This window comes from Megascapheus bottae, chromosome 2, assembly GCF_031878675.1.
Source record: "Megascapheus bottae isolate mThoBot1 chromosome 2, mThoBot2.hap1, whole genome shotgun sequence".
NCBI classification, from domain to species: domain Eukaryota; kingdom Metazoa; phylum Chordata; class Mammalia; order Rodentia; family Geomyidae; genus Megascapheus; species Megascapheus bottae.
The window spans coordinates 82,981,622-82,995,452 of record NC_143510.1 but is presented as its reverse complement, the minus strand read 5'-3'; the positions used below and the strand labels follow the sequence as shown (position 1 = coordinate 82,995,452).

At 39.8% G+C, this 13,831-nt stretch overlaps 1 protein-coding gene across 3 annotated transcripts in view; it reads left to right on the top strand.

Annotated features, from left to right (window-relative positions):
- Positions 1–13,831, top strand: part of Igf1 (insulin like growth factor 1) — a 70,243-nt gene that overhangs the window by 635 nt on the left and 55,777 nt on the right. For all 3 annotated transcript variants that reach the window (XM_090328513.1, XM_090328514.1, XM_090328512.1), the window contains one exon: positions 4,853–5,009. In XM_090328513.1, coding sequence (XP_090184639.1) covers positions 4,853–5,009 — 157 coding nt within the window. Of the gene's footprint in view, positions 1–4,852; positions 5,010–13,831 lie in introns of those variants that run through there.

The following is a 13,831-nucleotide window of genomic DNA, read 5'->3' as shown; positions in this document are numbered from 1 at the left end:
CTGACTATGGATAAGGGATATAGAACATGGATATAAACTTTGGGATTTTGCAGGTGCAGATGTTTAATGTTTAAGATCGTGTGTGTGTGTGTGTGTGTGTGTGTGTGTGTATGTGTGCAATTTGTGGGGACTCTACTAGGCACATCACAGATGAAGTGTTATAAGTTAGATGATAGGAAAGACTTTTACAAATACAGCCTTTGGAACTAAGGATCCAGAACTCACTACACTTTTGTGTTTAGAGGATCAAACTTGGAGTGAAGTTTAATTTGCTCTTCAGAAACAGAACTCCTTAACAACTTTCACCGACCTTGCCTAGCTGTGTCATTTAAACAAATGCATGCTGTCTATGGAACACTAGAAAGTTTCTAGCAGATTCTTGTCTTTCTCATTTGAAGAGGACTTTCCAGGGTAAAGCTTGGACTTAAAAGTTTTGTGTTGTAAAATGTTGATTTTTTTTAAAAAAAATTGTATTTTATTGTCAGGGAGATGTTGATTTTTTTTTAATACTGAGCGTTATGAAGTCTTTTTAGGTAAAATTGCCTGCTGTTGTCAATGCACCCGACTTCTCGTTTCTGATCACTGGCCCAAGTTCAAATTTCCACTCTCAGCAAAATTATATCCTGCAAGACTTGTGTTTTTTCAATTTGCAAGCACTTTTTAAGCCGTTGTCACTTGGCTCCTCTGGCACTAGCCAGAGGGTTCAATTCACAGAAGCTCCCGAACACTAACAGCAGAATTCACTTACGCTTTTCAAAATGTTTCATGGCTAAGACTTTTCTTAGTCAAGTAAGTAGCTTGAGAGTTTAGGTTACAGCATTGTGGGGCACCTGACTCAACTGTCCTTGAATACTGGCACGCTGGGGCCACCTGGCTTTCACAAAAATGATGTCAGTATTTATTGTACCCTTTGGTGTCTGGGAGCTAGCATGTTTTATCTCTCTTCTTAGATGATCATCAGAGAAATGGCAGGTTATGTCTCCGGTTCATTAAAAGATGGCAAAAATTGTCTCCAAATGAACTTTTCAGGCTGTGTCTGCTGAACAGTTTCAGAAGCTCAGCTAGCAAACTGTCCATCACTTTTTCCTGGACTTGCAGCAGGAAGTGGCTGCAGAGAGATGTGTGGTCTCTCCAATGTAATTCAGTGGGCAGTGGAGGGGGGGGTCCTGCCTTAGGGGCTTTGATGGTACTGGGAATCTCAGTTGTGTTTCTTGGAGCTTGAGCAGGGAGAAAAGAGGGAAGGAGGGAAAGAGAGAGCAGCTCAGGACTTAGATGACTGTTCACTATTCAGGGCAGCTACAATCAGCACACAGTGGCAATTGGTGTCTTGACAGAAGGGAAAAGATTTGTCTGCATTGGAAGCTGTGTGATTTGCTCATTGTTTGAATGGACAAAAGGCTCCAAGCCTACCTGCCTGGGTGTCCGAATGTAACTAGATGCTCTCCCAAACCCCACCCACAAAGCAGCACATGTTTTTAAGTCTTCGGTTTTCTCTTCACATCAGCCTCATAATACCTACCCTGACCTGCTGTAAAAGACCTGGAACAAACACAAATGATCACACCTCCAGTGAGTATTTTCCTATGGCTATTATCCTTCCATTTGAACTGGGCATTTTCATTATGACCCAGATTCCTGGAATCAATTGATATGCCATTTATTTAAGATAAAAAGAAAGGTCTTGGAAATGTGGATTTGTGATTTTTTTTTGAGGAGGAGAGTTCTGAGGTGGTTTGAAGTTCTCCCCACTTCTTCTCTCAGGCTTTCTTCTTTCTTCTCTACAAAACCTTTCGTTTTTCCCTGTTGATTTGTTTCTTTTGTGGTTGGCTAAATAAAAAGCCAAGGGATTAGTGAGTCTATGAGACCCTATGCTTTAAAGTTTGTTGGTTATTGTTTTCTGGTTTGGGAGCATAATGTGATTATCTGGGGGTGTGCTGGACTGTTTTTCTGAGTTAAAGGAAAATGGACCAGAGGTTCTGTCTTGTTCTAGGTCTATACGTGCTGATATTTATCTGACAATGTAATTCGGGGTGGGGGGAGAGAAGAAATTAAAAAAAAAAACATTGAATGAATTTTAAATGCTAGAGATATGCACTGCTGAGTTTAAATGTGTTATGCCGGAAATAATTGTGAAAAGCACAGCTTTGACATTTCATGGAGTTATAAGTTCACACAGAATATAACGTTGAGTACTATTTTCCACAGCTTTCACGAAAGCCGAAGAACTTAGAAGCATCTACCATGGCAGGTGCTTGGCCTTCAGTATTGTCACCAAAGATGGAAAAGGTGGAGAAAAAGAGGGAAAGTAAAGTCACGTAATATTGCCAGTTAGCTTGAATTTGCTCTGATTTCCACCGGAAATATTGAAGGAGGCATACCCTACTCCTTTTGTTAATAAGGCAAAACAAAGACTGGGTGAGCCTTTGCCCTAGCAGTCATTGTCACTTGATTTAGATGGAGGTAAAGACTAAGTAGGCAAAGATCCACTGAGAAAATGAGATAAACATGCACCTGCATTTTCACCTCCCCTTCTATTTTATGTCTATTATTCATGATGATTTGACAATGAAAGGTGGTTGTTTTTTGTTTTTTGTTTTTGTTTTGAGTTTTCTTCGTCTTTAGCTGTTTTACATGCATGGACTAAACATTGGCTTTGTGTTAGCAACAGTCAAGGAGTTAGGTTTCCTTGCTTTCTAACTTGTCACCCAATTGCTGGTCTGAAGACCTAGACACTAAATTTGAAATCTTGTTTAAAGTGAGGATGGTGTAGGGCTATTAAGTTGAGAGTTCCCATGGGATGGATAGAGTCACCAGAAAGTGAATAACTGAGTCTGTTTCTCAAAAAAAAATGATGGAGTTGAATGGACAAGTGAAGTTCAAGAGAGTCTCTTGCTAAAATTATGACTCCGGTATGACCTCATAATTCTTTCAAGAATCCTTCACCTAACAGGCTGTCCGGGGCTCTTCCCAGAGCTGTTGAGTGTGCCTGTGTCTCGGAAGGCGTAGCTCACCATGAGAGCCTTCCTGAAAGAAATCACACGTTGGTGCCACAAGCAGCAAATCCCAAGGGTTATTTTCCCTACTTCTTAGAGTGAGGACACAGACTTCAGCCAGAGAGGATTCTTGTGGCTCAAAACAGAGCTGTCTTTTGGCTTTAATCATTGGCTATGTCGTGCCAACCAGTGGATCCCTTGGTAGATTTTGCTATAAAAGGGATTCGATGGCACATAAATTGCCTTTAAGAGATGAATTCAGAATTCGTATGATGATACTTTTGCAAGTTTTTTATCTTAGAATCTTGTATGTAGAAGGGCTTCTAAGAAAGTGTTTGAGATTAGGGACATTAGAATACAAGGGTACAATTTAGTTAGTGTTGGGGGTCTCAAAAAATGATATCCTCAGGGGCCGGGAGTTGGCCTAGTGGTAGAGTGCTTGCCTAGCATGCACAAAGACCCAGGTTCGATTCCTCTGTACCACGTACATAGAAAAAAGCTGGAAGTGGTGCTGAGGCTCAAGTGGTAGATCTCTAGCCTTGAGAAAGTCCAAGGACAGTGCTCAGGCCCTGAGCTCAAGCCCAGGGCTGACATATATATGTGTGTGTGTATATGTGTATATATATATATATACACACACACAAAAGTGTGCCTCTTTAGTATTCTGAGTATTTTGCACTCAAAAGGAAAGTTTCTCTCTCTTTTCCTGCCTTCTTGTTTCCTACTTGCCATTCTCCCCTAAGGCAGACCATAGAAACTAGAAACTCTCTTCCTCAAAGGCAGCCATAAATCCTATAGATCTGACTTTAATCTTCCCCCTGCCTTTCTGTGAAGCAGCTAAACATAAAAAAAATTCTTGGCCTATCTTGGCTGATAGTAGAGCATACAATCAATCCTTGTTCAGGGTGGGAAGACAGGAGGGGGTGGGAATCCTGCCCCATACTCAGAACACAGAATAGCAAAGAAGAGTCAGAACAGAAAAGACTTTCCTGTCTTTCCCAACTCAATCAGCCAGCATTAAATGATATCGTTTTTGTGCAGTGACATTTCTTACCTGCCTGTCCATCCATCTTCATCCTGAAGGCTCCCTCATCATATGCAACTTCAGTTAAATAAATGTATTATGACCTTCTCTTGTTACAAGAGTATAGGCTGTGATCCTTATACTGGATGAGGAAAGGCATCCCATCTTTCTGCTCTGACAGCATAAGCCAATTCCTAAATCCTGTTTTCTTCCCGATTCTGTTTGGTTTTATTGTTTCCTTCCCCTTGTGGGTTAACTGCTGGTAGTTCCAGGTAACCTGTGTGTTCTCTCTCTCTGTCTCTCCCTCACTGATTCTCTCTCTGTCTCTGTCCCTGTCTGTCTCTGCCTGTCTGTCTGTCTCTCTCTCTCTCCATGACATTTTTACAAGTTTTGTTTTTTATCACAGTAAACTCTAAGTAATCAGAACAGGGACTGCTACTCTGAATTTAATATTCTGGTCAATAATGAATGCATGAACATGCCATCTGTGGAGGGGCAATTTTTTAGAGAATTTAAATTATGAAAACATATTTGGCTACTAGCCTGTATTTAGCACAATTTTACCTTTGATAAATGCTTGAAAATTCAAACATTTTACCAGGATCTCAGAGTGGTGTGTGATCTCATTGTCATAATAGCATCTTTTCATGTACATGTTTTCAAGGCTTTTAGACTGTTTCAGTGTGAGAGGGAAATTATAAAGAAGAGATTCGGGAGGACTTTTGTCCAAGGATCCAGCAGCAAGGTGTTTAAGCACAGGCTGTTTGATGCTAAGGCATGCTCAATCCTTCCTGTGCTTTGTGGAAATCTGACCCTCCTTCTGCTTCTTCCACAGGTCAAGATGCATTTCATGTCCTCTTCGCATCTCTTCTACTTGGTCCTCTGCTTGCTCACCTTCACCAGCTGTGCCACAGCTGGACCAGAGACTCTCTGTGGTGCTGAACTGGTGGATGCACTTCAGTTTGTGTGTGGAGATCGGGGCTTCTATTTCAGTGAGTAGCTCTCCCTCTCCTTACACTGCTAAAATTCCAAGGTACCTGGCTCTGTAGAGAGTGTGTGAATATCTGAGTGGTTTCCAGGAGCTAGCAGTCATTCTCAGCCTCTGAAAGCCTTCATGTAAGCTTAGCTTTTCAGTGGGACTTCAATAGGAAATCGAGGATAGAATTTGCTTTCTTAATGGTTCTTCTTAACTTGCTTTTCAGTCAAGCCTTCCTTCAGTGATCATAGTCTACTGTTATTGTCATATTGTTTTTTCTTTTTCTAACAGGTGAATGGGGACTCTGAGGTATTGAGAATTTGGAGTCTGAAATGTATGGGTATAAAAGATATGTAGGACTGTTCTGCCTGCTATGGTGCTTGCAGTAAAGTAGTAGAGTCTAGAAATATGCCCCTGGGAAAAGAATTAAGGGACACATACACAAGATTGCCATGCAATACAGAATCACAGAAGATGAACTTTGCTCAAAGGTGTGTTTGCAAATATAAAAGCTTTCTGTAAATTCATCCTGAAATGTCATGCCCTTTATACAAGTTGATCCTGATTGGTTTTTTTGTTTTGGCCATTGTTTACCTTTGGCACAGCTCTTCTCTGAGCATAGTTCTTTGATATAGCTCTTCTCTTCTTTCCAGCAAGAAAAGGGTCAAAAGATAAGATCAAAAGTATTTATCCCATAAGTTGGTCTCAGACAATAGAAAAGTCAACCATAAATTTAAAGAATATAGCAAAGTCAATTGCTTGCATACAACATTCACAAACAAAGGGCAATGATATCTAAACAAACTGACCACTTAATTAATCTACCTCAGGGCCTGGAGTTTGGCCTACTGGTAGAGTGCTTGCCTAGCATAGATGAAGACCTGAGTTCTATTCCTGGATACAGGAATACACATAGAAAAAGCTGGAAGTGGTGCTGTGGCTCGAGTGGTAGAACCTTGAGAAAGCCTAAGGACAGTGCTCAGGCCCTGAGTTCAAGCCCCAGGTCTGGCAAAAGTAATAATAATAATAATCTACCTCACTGGCATCTGTCTCACTATGTACTACAAGACTGTGACAAACTTAAAGCCAGATGTTCACTTTAATTCTTTGGACTATTAGAGAGTTCCAGGAAACAGAGCATGAATCATGCACGAAGGCTTATGTCATTCAAGTGTGTAGACAGCGTACTTAGTTACCTACGAAGTTCCAAATATATTGTATGATAACTCACACTTGAAGTCTTCATCTTCTTCCTAAATGTGTGTGTCTAAGACGAAGGTAAAGGGTGTGTGTATATATGCCTTTCAGGAGATGAGGAGAGGCGACAATGAGGAGAAAGCAGCTGGAGAGACTAGTGATCTATACCATGTATTGGCCAAAAATAAAAGAACTATCATGTTACACAGCTTCCCAAGCACTAAGGTTTGAAGGAACAAATTCCCTTCTATGCCTCTAGCCAGTGCTTTCATTGAGTGAATCCATTAGTTTTCCTGGCAATAAACCTTTCCAATCCAGTTCTGTTACAGGGAAGGTGAATGAAATCATTGGGTTCTGTTTTCTAATAACTACTATGTTTTGCCTTTAAAGTATTCCAGGGAAGGTAAATGTGGTATGTGGATATGATTCAACAACAAATAATTGTTTTATCCTTTGCTGCTGCCGATCCACATTTTGTTTTAGAAAAAGAAAGAAAGGAAATGTTCTCACTTATGCCTGAGAGGTTTTCTTTTTCTGCTTTGGTAATCCATTGATGTTATTTTCTTTCATCCAGTTCACTAGGTAACTGCCAAGCCTGCAAGTGCCTTCTGCTATGTGCCAGGCTGAACTATGATGATCATCCTAGCACGCTCCAGGATTTCCATGCACGGTATATGGAAACTGGAGCTTTCTATACCCATGATGTTAGCACTAGCTGATGAGAAATTAGAATGGAAAGAATGACTTTGCTCCATACTTAGGCCCAGAGGATTGGACAATTTATTATGATGGAAACCAATGTGAAAGCACTGAAAAGATTCTTTTATTGGCTCACTACCAGGAGTAAAGTGTAGCAAATGTACATAGATTGTGTTTTTATAATAACTTGAAAAAAGAACACTGCACATAGCAGCTCTTGATTCTGAAGAGCAGGATCTTGGATAGGAAGTGGTTTTGTAAACCCTGTGTTGTCAATATTTTTGCTGAGAGACTATGATTCATGTGTCCTGTCTGACAGAATTCTGTCACTCAAGTTACTCCCTTCTGACCTAGTTCTTCATGCACAAAGGTATTCCTGTTCATTTTCCAGTCAAATGGCTAACCAACTCTCTTTCCCTAAGAGAAGTTAGCCCCTCTAACTTGTTGTCATTTACTTCAAAACATGCATGAGGCATCTGCTGTGTATCCTAAACATGAAATGACTGAGAGGTTGACTTTTTAAGTGATCCACAATCAGTTAGGAGGGTAAAAAAGGTGGACACCTAGCATTACTAAGTGTCAGGTGAGTAAACTAACCTTGGAGGCAAGATCCTTAATGCTTTCTTACAATACTTTGTACTGTTTTTGCTATCACTTTACCAGGGTCTCCCTTACCATGAATGAACAGTGCCTTCTCAAAGGCCTCTATGGTGCCAAAGGCGTGACTATTTCCCTTTGAATCCCAGAGGCAAATCAAGTGCCTGGTCATTGTCCCTTTATATGACTGAAGTGACAGCACCAAATCCAGTTGAATCTAAGGGAATGGCTTCTTTGGGGTTGTTAGACCCATTGAGAATTAGGTTTGTCAAAAATTTTGAACCAACCACACTTCTCACTGCATGCTGACTAGTTCCTTAATAAAAATGGTTTCTCTTTCTTTCAATTAAATATAATGGATGTATATTAACAACTTAGAGACTATATTTTTGCCAGCCGCAGCTACAGTGACAGTTTTTTTTGTGTCTGAGCCAATAATTCTTACAGGCATGAACTGCTGTCAACACATGTGATTGTTTCCTCTTTGCCCCCTGAGATTTACTGGGGGGCTGGGAAAAGAGGTGGAATCAGAACTATGCATATAGTCTTCAAAATACTTCTTAGAAGCAAGCATTTTTTCTCACTCAGAAACCCTGTCAGTTGACACTTAATTATCTTTTACCCTTATTTTCAAAAGTGTGCTGTGTCTGTGCCTTTTAAGAGACACTATTTTTGAAGTTCAGAATTTTTTTTCATAGTAATGTAAGACAATTTCCAATATTAGTTCTCAATTTTTTTGCCAGTCCTTGGCCTTATACTCAGGGCCTGAGCACTGTCCGTGGACTTTCTCAAGGCCAGAGCTCTACCACTTGAGCCACAGCACCACTTCCAGCTTTTTTCTATGTATGTAATATCAAGGAATCGAACCTGGGTCTTCGTGCATGCTAGGCAAGCACTCTACCACTAGGCCAAACTCCCAGCTCCATTAGTCGTCAATTTAAACATATAAAATAAAACTGCCTCCCCCTCTACTCTTGGTCAATGTATCCCCACCAAACAAGAAGAAATTTTAATGCTTTTAAAAACCATTCAGATTTTTTTTAAATTGTAGTGCTTATATTGTATAGAGTAACCTGATCTTGCAAATGAGCTCATATTCCCCTTCAAGCCCAAATTCCACTGACGAACAGTAGAAACAACCTGTAGATGATCTGTTTTGTGAACATCTTCCCAGTGTATGTGGTATAGTTCATCTATAATTAATGCAACTTCCCCAGATGATTTATAAAATGAAAGATCCAGAGAAGAGCTAATTACAGTTCTGCCCTATGCATCATTGTAAGAGAGTCTATCCACCAGCCTTGTGTTTCCATAGTCCTTGAGGAAAGCAGTGGTATAACGGAGATGAAAGTGCACTGGGAGAGTGCTAGCTATTATCTTACCATATGGATGGAGCCCTTGCTGAGGGTGTGTTACTGTAACCTCGTTTTGCATGAAGCACAGCAATAAATTAAAGAAAATGGAGAAGCTAACCTTGCCATAGGTATAATTTCTGACAGCCATGGCAGTTTTTTGCCTTTTAACCTGCTGTTTAGAAACTTATGGGATTTTTCTCCTTGGAGATATTGTAGAAATGAATGGGCAACCAACTGTCTTGGATGGTTTCAATTAAGAATAAGCAAATGAAAAAGTGTTTCTTGGGTCCTTTTTTAGTTTTGAGTCCATAAACAGTCCCTTAAATAAACTATATTTGCTTTACTTTAGGCTGTCTAAGGAAAGGGAGAAGTAAATCAATTCGAAAGGATATCTGGACATCCTTTCAGTCATTCCATATTTATGACTTTTGTACAATATACTTCCAATGCACAGTTATTAAGAGCAGGTTCGAATAAGCGAATGACATTTGTATTAAAACATGGTGTTTTTAAAGAGTCTAAGTGAAACTCTGCAATTAACTTTCATTGTTATTGATTGCTTAAACCATCCTAATTTTAGGTTATTATTATTAACTCAAACTTCTATACTCTGATACACAGTGCTCAGAAAACTGTTCTAAGACCTGTCTACTCATTAGTTGAATGACTTTGGCTGGCATCTTTAAACCTCTTGAACAGAAATGTCCTTGCCTATAAAACAAGGAGATTTTGTTAAAGTAAATGACCTCGGCCAACAGAGTCATAGTCTAGGTTGTAATTAACAAGGATCTGAGGCTCTTCAAAAAAAGAAAACACTGGATTTAAATAGTGACCCATGAACTGTTAGCTTCCTTTATCTTCTTTGAAGGTTGGAAAGAAGGTCCCCAAAGATTGGAAGTTGGCCCTCTTAAATAAAAACAAATGGAGCCAGGCACTAATGGCTCACACTTGGAATCCTAGCTACTCAGGAAGCTGAGAGCTGAGGTTCACAGTTAGAAGCCAGCCAGAACAGAAAAGTCTCTGTGAGAGGCTTATCTCCAATTAACCACTCAAAAATGGGAAGTGGATCTATGGATCAATATGGTAGAGCACCAGCCTTGAGCAAAGGAGCTCATAGACAGTGCCAAGACCCTGAGTTCAAGTCCCACCAAAAACAACAACAAAACCCCCCAAAAACAAAAATAGCAAGCCAGCTGATTTTAATTTCAGACTGAATCTCTCAAGGATGGTATCAGAACTCAGACATGATCAAATTTACTCAGATTAGAAAAGCAAAGGAGTAGACACTTCATGAAAACACAGTGACATTTTCCAGAGAGAAGACTATCTGACAGTTTTGACCTTGATACTTTCTTGGCTGTGAGGATTCCTGGATAGGTTTGGTTTTAGCTGTACTTTATCAAGTTACTAGAAAGAAATAAGAATCTGTAGGTTACTCAACTTTCACCCAAAGTCTTTTTCCACTAAAAGGAGGGAGTGTACAATTTGGAACATTCAAAGATACACTTCCCTATGACTAGCAGTGTTTCAAACCGGGCTGGAATTCAGCTGTACCACTGCATCCCTGTGCTTTGGATCTAGTAGATGGCCAGGCAGTGCATGTGTGCCTCTGCTGGTCAGAGTTAGGGATGAGAACAGTAACTAGCTATAGAAAATCTATTCTCTTTGAAACTAATTGGCACATGTGGAATTTGATGACCCTGGCCTCATTAGAACCACAGGACACTATTAAAAGAAGAGCGCTTTTTAAAAATCTTGACAACAAATGCTCAATTCTATTCTTTAAGCATACCCAATAAGTCTGATCTCTGCAAGTAGGAAAATTATGATTTCTGTGCAAAACTAAAGCACAATTTTCATTTTTATGACATGTTCATATTCTCTAAAGCCATCTTCTCTCTGTTGAAAAATTATAAACAAGAGTGTGAAGGGTTCAAGGTCAATGGCTTGTCCTCTATTGCTAAATATCTAGGACTTGAACTCTAACCTCGCAACTGACTTGGGTGGATGACCTTGACAATGGTACTTCACCTCACTGTTCTCAATTGCCTCATCTGTGGTGTCTCTTGTATAGTTTTAGTATTAGAATTAAGTGGATAAATGGATTGCAATCGATTAATTTACAATGCTTCCCAACTCATAGGATATGCCACATGCATGCTCGCCATTATATTTGTTTGTTTGTTTGTTTGTTTGTTTGTTTGTTTGTTTCTCATCTGGATCCATTTGCAGAATCCATTTCCCTTTTGGGAAAATTGAGACAATCCAAATAGAACTTTCTTGGGGTGCAAAAGAAGTCTTCTTGGAGTAGTTTTTGTTTTTGTACAAAAGCCTTCCCAGAATCCCTTAGGATAGAACGGAGCAACTCACTCTCATGTGAGAACTGGAATATGCAAAGTGAGCTAAAGGGCTCTGTTCTTATTTTTGCTATCTCTCCTAGACTATCTACTATAGAAGTGCTATTTAAGGGACCAAGCATCCCTTTTGGGGTTCTATTAAAAAAATGGTAGTAAAGAGGAATATAAATTACCATGGTACATTGAGCCAGCTCAGAAGAGACTTCCCCAACCTGATCATGAAAGAAGAGGGGGGAGGAGCCAGAAAGAAGTGAGATGCAAGGATTTTACATGCACATTATCACTCACTCAGCTGCTTACACATCGTTGGTATTGGAATGGCTCATATCATCAGTGGCTAGTAGAGTAGATATTTGGGATCCCAGAGAGAGTTTAGTATTCTGCACCCTCAGTGGGATTCCAAATGTCTGGTCCAGACATGATATGCCATGACAGCAATTGTTGGGGGCTCCATTAGAGCCAACCTATCTCTGGCATCCTTCTGTCTGCTGGCACAGCCTATACGAAAGAACCAGACAATCTAAAAACAGGCACAAGGTACCTCCCAAGGAGATGTCTCGTTGATTTCACTAACAGGCTGTAAAATCTTTGCCCTTTTATGTAGCCAGACTTCTTTGACAACCATGGTGGCAAAAAAAAAAAAATCTTTTGCTGACCTGGCAAAGTTCCACTCTCCACCTCTCCATGAAAGATCAACAAGCTCTTATATCCCAAAGAATTACTTTTTGGTTGCCCAGGAAGTTCAAATCCCTTATTAGCTGTTAGACTATGGGAGATGACAACAGAGCATTTTGTTTGTCTTTATCTATATGTGAGATCATGTTTGAAACATAGCAAAAAGCTGTTATTTGACATGCAATTCCCTAACTGCAGTAAGCTGTATGCCTATTTAATGCATTGTTTAGTCTCACATTGGCTAGAGCCACTTAAAGAAACACTTGGCAAGCTCTTGGTTTTCATTCTTGGCATAGCTACCCTTTTTCATTTTTCACTAAACCTTAAATACCAAGAAAAAAAACCCTTTCTTTAAACCCTCACTTTATATCTGGCATATTGTTTCATGTAATTTGCCAGAACCATTGCACGTGGCACTCTGTATTTGTCCTTCTCTAATTAATGGCTTTGCAATATTTGATCAGCAGAAGCACGGACACAAAGGGAAATTGTGCAACCAGTAGAGACCACACAGTTTTTAAATTAAAACCTTTTGCCTTAAATGCGCAGGCATTCTGCAGGGATAATGGTTTCCATTCTTTAAAAAAAAAAACTTATCTTTCTGAACCCTGTGAGAAGACACCAAAGAACCTATTTCTACCTCATTCTTAAAACTGCCTGATGGCTGAAAGGAAATATCACTGAAGATGACTACAACTTTGGAAGGTCTTGGAAAATAATCTTGTCAAACACTGAGACTCAAAGAGAAGGGATGTGCCCAAGGTCACACAGATAATTAGGAGCAGAAGTAGAAGGAGATACTGTGGATTCTGTTTTCTGATCCCATTGAAGTATTCTTCCATTGAATAATATCAAACCATGCCAATGTCAAAGTTACCCAAAATGCTCCAAAGAAGCCTCTAATCAGATTTAGCCAAATGAATAAGATCTCAAACAATAAAATAAACACCTGAGATGCAACAATTTTAGAATTTGGCTGCAGGAATTTTCACATTAAAGTGATTCTCTGTCTATCCTAAATATGCTAAGGCATTTCAAGTCCAGTTTAGGTCATAATTTAGACTATTATTTATATCTTATATTATTCTGAGTCTCTGTCACTCTCTCCAGTGTCAACTTCAGTAGAACTGCTTTAGAATGACTTAGCAAAGCTGTGTTCCTGGAAAATCTGAAACAGGGTGACCAGTTGTTGGATCCGCCTCCCCCACTCACTCCTTTTTTTCTGGAGATTTCTCTGGTGATCTCAAGCCAAAAAAAATATACACCTGATTTCTTCGCAGACTCACAAGCAAATACTCAAAATCTCTCCTGATTTTCTTCTTTCGTCTGTGGCTTCTAGGCAGTACTCGAAAGACTGTTGAAGGGGCTTTTTAAAACTTTGAAAATCTGCCAGGCTATTCTGCGAGTATTTCTGGGAAGATGGTACTATCTTTGTGCCATTTACCCTGATGAAATGGGTCTTTCATCAGAAACGAGTGATTTAGAAAGACTGCACTGAGCCAACCCACAGGCAGCCAACTCCTTATTACCCACGAAACTGGGGAAAGGAGCACAGGAGTTAGAATTCTGGACTGAGCTCATTTGAAGGCTGTCGATTTCTCTTCTCTCTCCTCCTACCCTACCTATCTTCAAACCCCTTTATGAAACCAGGTGAGTTCTTTTAAAACCTACTTCTTGCTCACTTATCTTTCCAAGCAATGTCATTAGCAATAGGACTTTCAACCTCACCACTACTAAAGTTTGGAGAGATAGATAGATAGATAGACAGACAGACAGACAGACAGATAGATATCCTGTTCATTATAGGGTATTTGTTAGTACAGTGATCTCTATCAACACCAGTACTTGGTTTGTCTTACTCCTACTTGTGATGACCCAAAATGTCTCAAGACATTGCTTAATGTTTCCTGGGGGGAAAACATCACCCCCAGTTGAGAATTTCTGATCTAGCCACATCT